The sequence below is a fragment of the Hibiscus syriacus genome, unplaced genomic scaffold (genome assembly GCF_006381635.1).
Source record: "Hibiscus syriacus cultivar Baekdansim isolate YM2019G1 unplaced genomic scaffold, ASM638163v2 tig00000778_pilon, whole genome shotgun sequence".
Classification (NCBI taxonomy): domain Eukaryota; kingdom Viridiplantae; phylum Streptophyta; class Magnoliopsida; order Malvales; family Malvaceae; genus Hibiscus; species Hibiscus syriacus.
In genome coordinates, this window is record NW_024061825.1 from 719,312 (window position 1) to 726,929 (window position 7,618).

Below are 7,618 nucleotides of genomic sequence, written 5' to 3' on the forward strand. Positions count from 1 at the left end.
CTAAATTTTTAATTTTCTGACTGCCGGAGGTCTTCCACGGAAGCTACTCTCAACCTGGCGTTGGGGGTAGCCTACTACCCTACCTCCCCCTTACCCCATACATATGAGAATTGGGTTTTGTTGTTGTTGTTGTTGTTGTTTAGATAACCGTCAATTTTTTAACAACAATGATGATTTTAGAACATATAAATAGTCAAATGACCACTTTGTAACTTTTAATTATCGAGTTACTCAACAAAACAAAATCCAATTGCCCACTGATCATGTTGTCGTTTTTAGTAATCTAAGGACTTAGAAAATCAATAATCCATAGTCGGGGACCATTTGTGCACTTTACGCAAAAGTTAAATCCACAATTTATGGATAGTATAAGGATTATTTACCAAGTTTAACTTTTATTTTTCTTGTATAAGAGCAACTAAAGCTGCAGTGTTCTGCCATGAAAGCAACGTGAACACAGCTTTTCTAATAATAGAAACAGTTTTTCTTACTTTCGTCACTGAACATCTCATGGTTTATTACTACTTTCTTTTCCCCACTAATAAAACAGATAATTGCTTTACCTCGTAACGATCAATGTTACAAACTGTTTTTTTTTAAATAATTTTTCAGTCACATTTGAAATTGAAAATATTTCATTTTATACGATTTTCTTATTTAAAGTTGTGTATATATAATACATATTATTTATAAATTTCAGTTAACCGATCAATTAGCTGAACTTAATTCGATTCGGTTAAATTTTTTAGAAAAGAATCTGTTTGGTTAACGGTTAATGGAGAAAAAAATTCGGTTTGAACACCCCTACTGAATTGTAATGTTGTCATCGGTGACAGTTGTTGACGACTTCGATTCGATTGTAATTTTTGTTCAAACCATAATGACCAGATGGAAATAAAATTAAAACTACATAGACTAAAATAACAAATTTAAAAACTTTTTAGAAAATTACATCTATTGAATCCTTATAAATAATGATAAATGTTTGTTAAAAAATAGATTTTCAAGTATAACGTATTAAAAAATATCTAAAATTATCGATAAAAGTTTAATATTAAGATCAAAACGATATTTTTCGAGACGAAAACGGCAACATGGGCCGTCGACGTATTACGAGCGCATGGATCTTGAAAAGTTAAACGAATTTAAAAATAACTCATCTCAATCGAACACCCGAACATAAAAATGTGACCTCTCAATCATAATCTTGAGTAAGGATTTTCCTTCAACTTCTCAACTTGTTTTATTGGTATGTTGATTGGTTTAAGGGTTTAAAACAACGGCAAGAACTTATCCAAGAATTTGAATTGTGAAGCATATAGATACAAAATAAACCATGCACAAAGGTCAAAATCAATTGTGGATCAGATATTAACAACAAAACCTAGTGTTCTCGTGACTCTCTTTATTGTTTTAAGGGCTATTCCCAAGTTGAAAGGTAACAAATCTTATGGCGTGGAATTAATTTCTTCATTTGAGTATTGTAGGGGGGCTAAAAGAACAATTTGACCAACAAAAAGTAGAATTCCCAATCAATTGATAATAGTTAAGATAAATGGCCCCACGTAAGATTTTATAATTTATAAAATTTCAGAAGACTAATGTGTAACATTTTAAGAGATATTGTTAATAAAAAAACTTAAAATTTTCAGAAGTGATCGCTCTCGTTAATCCTCTATTGATTCCTACTCAGATATTACTTTTCATCCCATGAAATGTGTCTTTTTTGTTTTCAAAAGTATTTCATCTAAAATGTCATATTAGAAAAATCAACAAACGACAATACTTATGTTTCCTTTTTAACCCTTATATGTCTCACTCTGTTACACCTACCAAAATAAAAATGTCAAACCTATCGATCATAGTTTAGGGATAATTTTGTCATTTCTTTTAGTCTAATACATCTCATAAATTATGTGCATAGTCAATATAGAACACAAATTATGGAACGAAGAGAGTACTATATTAGACATATGACAAAGATGAAAGGATAAACAATATAGTATAGGGTAAACTACACGTGTAGTACTTAAACTATCAGTTTTGATCATTTTTAATACATAAACTTTTAATTTTTTCAAAATCATACATAACATTTACTTTTTGTTTCATTTTAGTACCAGTCGTTAAAAACTTAATGCATTTAGTACCTGAACTATTAGTTTTGGTCCATTATTGTACCTAAATTTTTAATTTTTTTTCAAAAATTAACGTTAAGTTTTTAAGAGGATACTAAAATAAAACAAAAACTAAACGTTAAGTATGATTTTGAAATAATTGAAAGATTAGATACTAAAATAAACTAAAACTAATAGTTTAGGCATTAAATGCGTAGTTTACCCGACAGTATAAGTAGTGTCCACCGTGGCATACTAAAACACCGATTCCCCAATGCAGGAACCGAGTTGTCATCCACAACCAATAAGCAAGGAAATCATAGTGAAGGGACCCCTACCCTTTAGCTTATTTCCCTAGAAACACCATCATTGGACATAGTTTCTCTCACAAAATTCCAAATCAAAACTCCCTTTTTAAAATTCTTTTCCTTTATTTATATACTTTAATTTCCATTTTCGCTGAAACCCAAGAAAAATGTTTTCGCTCAAAACAAAAGCTTCCAAACTTCCAGCTTTGATTCTTATTTTATGCTAAGCTGTCACCAGCTTTACTTATTATTGCCTCACCTCCATACCCATCTCTCCTATATAAATCACCCTCTCTGAGCTATCTTCTTCAGCTCCTCTCTCATTCATTCTTTAGTTTCCAGATATGGGTTCTTGTTCTGGTGTTGTTTCAATGGCGTTCATGGCTTGTCTGGTCATGAACTGTTTGTTCTTCGTTGCCTATGGTGGTGATTTTTACCAGAATTTCGATTTAACATGGGGTGACAAAAGGGGCAAGATTTTCAATGGTGGGAAGCTCTTGTCTTTGTCGTTGGACAAGGTTTCGGGGTCGGGTTTTCAGTCTAAGAAAGAGTACTTGTTCGGGAGAATCGATATGCAGCTCAAGCTCGTGGCTGGCAACTCGGCTGGCACGGTTACTGCTTATTATGTATGTTGACATATCGCATATGTATGCATGCATGCATGTAAGAGAAAAAAATTGTTTTTTAAATGTTGTTTTTTTGTTTGTTTGTTTGCAGCTGTCTTCTCAAGGACCAACGCATGATGAGATCGACTTTGAATTCTTGGGGAATCTTAGTGGTGACCCCTACATATTGCACACCAATGTCTTCACACAAGGCAAAGGGAACAGAGAACAACAATTCTATCTATGGTTCGACCCAACAAGAAACTTCCATACATATTCCATCATTTGGAAGCCCCAACACATAATGTAAGAGCACCCCACACCCACCAATAATGTCTTTTTACCTAAAAAAAAACACAGTTGTTAATGTTGTTATGTTTTGTCAGTTTCTTGGTGGATAAAATTCCCATCAGAGTATTCAAAAACGCCGAAGCAATCGGTGTACCGTTCCCCAAGAGCCAACCCATGAGGATATACTCGAGCCTGTGGAACGCCGACGATTGGGCCACGAGGGGCGGATTGGTGAAAACCGATTGGACAAAGGCACCCTTTACCGCGTACTATAGGAACTTCAATGCCAACGCTTGTGTGTGGTCGGGAACCGGTTCGTCCTGTGCCACGACGAAGAACTCGGTTTCCGACGGTGCATGGGAGACCAACGAGCTCGATGCACCGGGGAGACGCAGATTGAGATGGGTTCAAAAGTACTTCATGATTTACAACTATTGTACCGATTTGAAACGTTTTCCTCAAGGTACTCCGGCCGAGTGCCAACACAGGTTCTGAAAAAGAATGGATGAAGGGTTTTGGGATGTGAAATAGTTTCAATGGTTTAGGGTTTCTCTCTATGTGTTCAAGATGCACTCAGCTTGATGCTTAGGGGCCGAATAAGTTGTTTTTATTCTTTATTTTTTATGTTCTTTTTTTCCCTATCTTTTGTTGGTTTTAATTTAATCATCTCGCGAGGTAAAAAAATAGCTGTAATCCTCTGTTTCTGGTAATAAAACTTTCCTGTTTTGAACATGAAAATAGCCCTGCAATTAAATATATTTATATATTTAAAAATTTTAAAGAACATATAATAGCTTATTAGGTATTTAAATTTAAAATTTAGAAGACAATTTTTAATTTATTTAATATTTAAACTAAATTATTATTAGATAAAAAAATCGAGAACATTGAATTATCATTCTTTAATTCGGTCCCTACTTAATTAAATATTCTTATATATAAAATATACAAGAGGTGTGACAAATTTAAATAATATATGATATTTGAAAATCTACATCCCTAACGTTAGTGGAACAAGTAATGGGTGTTGAAATAGAGAGAAGAGTAATGAGAAACAATGGCTTGAGTTTTCCATTGATTAAGAGTGAATATATATACACAAAATTGGACACATAGAAATAGGAAACTAGCCTAGAGTTAGGGGATTACAACTAATTACAAGGCATAAAAATAGGAGACTAGCCTAGAGTTAGGGGATTACAACTAATTACAAGAATATTATAATTGATTACAATAATTTAAAATATAGATAAAATCTATTATAATTAATTCTCTAATATGCCCCCTCAAGATGGAGCTCCGGAGGAGACACCAATCTTGACCCTTAAATCTTGGAATCGGCTTCGTGGAAGCGGTTTGGTAAGAGCGTCGACAAGTTGATCTGCTGAGGAAACATGAGTAACACGAAGAGCACCTGATTGAACTTGACCCCGAATAAAGTGATAGTCAAGTGCCACATGTTTCATGCGCGAATGAAAGACTGGATTAGAACAGAGATAGGTGGCACCAACATTGTCGCAGTAGATAACAGGCGGTGTAGAAAGAGTGATGCCAAGTTCTGTGAGAAGGGAACAAATCCAATTGAGTTCAGAAGTAGTAGCGGCAACTGATCGATACTCAGCCTCCGTGGAGGATCGAGCAACTGTACGTTGTTTCTTGGATGACCAAGAAATAGGATGACGACCAAGATAGACAATAGGCACTCGTTGAGGTATAATCATTTGTTTCCAGCCCAATCAGCATCTGAGAATGCATGAAGGGAAAGTGGATTTGCCTTGTGAAGGAATAATCCATGAGTTAATGTGCCACATAGATATCGAAGCAGTCGTTTTGCAGCATTCCAATGTTCAGACGTCGGGCGATGCATGAATTGAGAAAGCTTGTTGACAACATATGCTATGTCTGGGCGAGTGAGGCAAAGATACTGTAGACTGCCAACAATTGTTCTATATTCTGTGCAGTCAGTTAGAGCTGTACCTGAATGAAGTGTAAGATTTCCATCTGTAACAAGTGGTGTAGCAACAGGTTTTGCACCAATCATTTTTGTCCGGGCAAGAAGATCAGTGATGTAGCGCCTTTGAGTAAGCAGCAGACCGGATGGAGTAGTTAGAACCTCAATGCCGAGAAAATAAGACAATGTGCCAAGATCCTTGATTGAAAATCTTTGTGCCATGAGGTCAATGTAGCGCTGAATAATATTGGTGTTGGTGCCTGTGATAATAATGTCATCCACATAAACAAGTAGATATATAGTAGTGTCACCTGAGTGAAGAATAAATAGGGAAGTGTCTGCTTGAGAGTTTGTGAACCCAGACTCAATGAGGAATTGGTGAAGTTCAAGGTACCAAGCCCGTGGGGCCTGCTTGAGTCCATATATTGCCTTCTTTAGTTTGCATACATGTGTTGGATTGTCTTTATCAACAAATCCTGGAGGCTGGGCCATGTAGACATCTTCGGAAATGGCCCTGAAGAAAGGCATTATTAACATCCAATTGTCGCAATTGCCAACCTCTACTGACTGCCAGGCTTAGAACAAGTCGTATTGTTGTCGGCTTGACAACCGGACTAAAAGTGTCATGATAATCCACTCCAGGTATTTGATGAAAGCCTTTGGCAACTAATCTAGCTTTGTACCTGTCAATATAACCATTAGGAAGCCGTTTAATACGAAAGACCCACTTACATCCAACAAGATTCTGCAGAGAAGTAGATGGAACAAGCTCCCAAGTTTCATTCCGAACAAGAGCATCAAACTCATCATTCATAGCTTGTCTCCATTTGGGATCTTTTAGGGCTTGAGAAACAGTATGAGGCTCAATGTCTGATGGTTGAGAAATGATAGCAGTGAGGTTTATTTTGGTTAGGGTTTATGGATGTTGTTTTTCGATCTAGTGGTCATGGGATGGGTATTTTGATGGGTGGGTTGCGCTATGATTGAAGCAGAAGAGGTCTCAGAATTGTGTGGTTCTAGTTGTAAATGGTCGACGATGGTTTCTTGGCGATTAACCGAGCTGTGTTCGGGTAAAGGGAGGTCTATGGATAGGGATCGACGGTCGACTGATGAGGAAGGGCAGTGGTCTATTTGGGTATTTTGTGACGGATGTTGACATGAGGAATCCCTTTGTGGAGGCGTATTGAGTGAGCCACTTGAAATTGGTAAAATTTGGACCGGGGATAGCCATTTGGAAATGATCTCTGGGGTGGGACGCGCTAGATGGATTGGTGAGTGCTAAAGGGAAATGAGTTTTCAAGAAATTTGACATGACGAGAAATGTATATTTTAGAAGTGGATAGAGCGAGACAGATATATGCACTTTGTGTTAAAGAGTAGCCAAGAAAAACACAAGGAGTGGAACGAGAGTCAAGTTTGTGCTGAGAATAAGGACGAAGCCACGGATAACATAAGCAACCAAACACCCGAAGTTTAGTGTAGTTGGGTTGAGACTCAAAGAGTTTCTCAAAAGGAGATGAAAAATGTAGTGTGGGTGTGGGCATACGGTTGATGAGATATACAGCAGTGGCAAAGGCGTAAGTCCAATAAGTTAAAGGCATTGATGCATGAGTAAGGAGAGATAGACCTGTTTCAACAATATGTCGATGACGTCGTTCAGAAAAACCATTATGTTCTGGTGTATGGGGGGTGGTGTAGTAAGATGTGATATACCATTGGTGGAGAGAAAACGATCAAGGGCTTGATATTCACCACCATTATCTGAATAGAGGGTAATAATTCGGTGTTTAAATTGGTTTTCGACTAATGCCTTGAAACGTACAAAGACGTCGTGCACATGAGATTTTCGTTTAAGGGGATAATACCAAATATATCGTGTATAATGATCAACAAAAATAACATAGTATTGAAAACCATCAACAGAATAAACAGGAGAGGTCCAGACATCAAAAAAGATAAGTTCAAGCGGGTGAGATGAAGTTAAGGTAGAAGAAGAAAATGGAATTTTATGACTTTTATTGCATGAACATGCATTGCAATGTGTGAAGGAGGATAACGGACTAGACAATGGTAAAGGAAATTTGGAAACAATATTTTCATAATAGTAAATGACGGATGACCTAGTCTAGAGTGCCACTCGGACGAAGTGGTCTTGACACTGGAAAATGCAAGCAATGGTGAAGAGGAAACTGAAGGGGATGTAGTCGGCCACTCATATACGCCATCCTTAGGTTCACCCATCAAAAGGATTGTCCCCGTGTTTAGATCCTTCACCTGAAAAGCAGAGGGTGAGAATTCAACAGAAACATGGTTATGAGTGCAAAATTGATAAATCGAAATTAAGTT

The 7,618-nt window shown here is 36.7% G+C and overlaps 1 protein-coding gene across 1 annotated transcript; it reads left to right on the plus strand.

The window, feature by feature from the left end:
- Window positions 1-2,733: 2,733 nt before the first annotated feature.
- On the plus strand, window positions 2,734-3,842 carry LOC120114122 (xyloglucan endotransglucosylase/hydrolase 2-like). The gene is made up of 3 exons (XM_039135125.1): window positions 2,734-3,051; window positions 3,143-3,336; window positions 3,417-3,842. The coding sequence occupies exons 1-3, from the start codon at window positions 2,770-2,772 to the stop codon at window positions 3,814-3,816; spliced, it is 876 nt and encodes a 291-aa protein (XP_038991056.1). The 5' UTR covers window positions 2,734-2,769; the 3' UTR covers window positions 3,817-3,842.
- Window positions 3,843-7,618: the final 3,776 nt, after the last annotated feature.

Bases quoted from the DNA above. Each gene is read 5' to 3' on its own strand.
- LOC120114122 (XM_039135125.1), top strand. From the start codon at position 2,770: ATGGGTTCTTGTTCTGGTGTTGTTTCAATGGCGTTCATGGCTTGTCTG. The intron at 3,052-3,142 runs GTATGTTGACAT...GTTTGTTTGCAG, and splicing joins GCACGGTTACTGCTTATTAT to CTGTCTTCTCAAGGACCAAC. The intron at 3,337-3,416 runs GTAAGAGCACCC...ATGTTTTGTCAG, and splicing joins TGGAAGCCCCAACACATAAT to TTTCTTGGTGGATAAAATTC.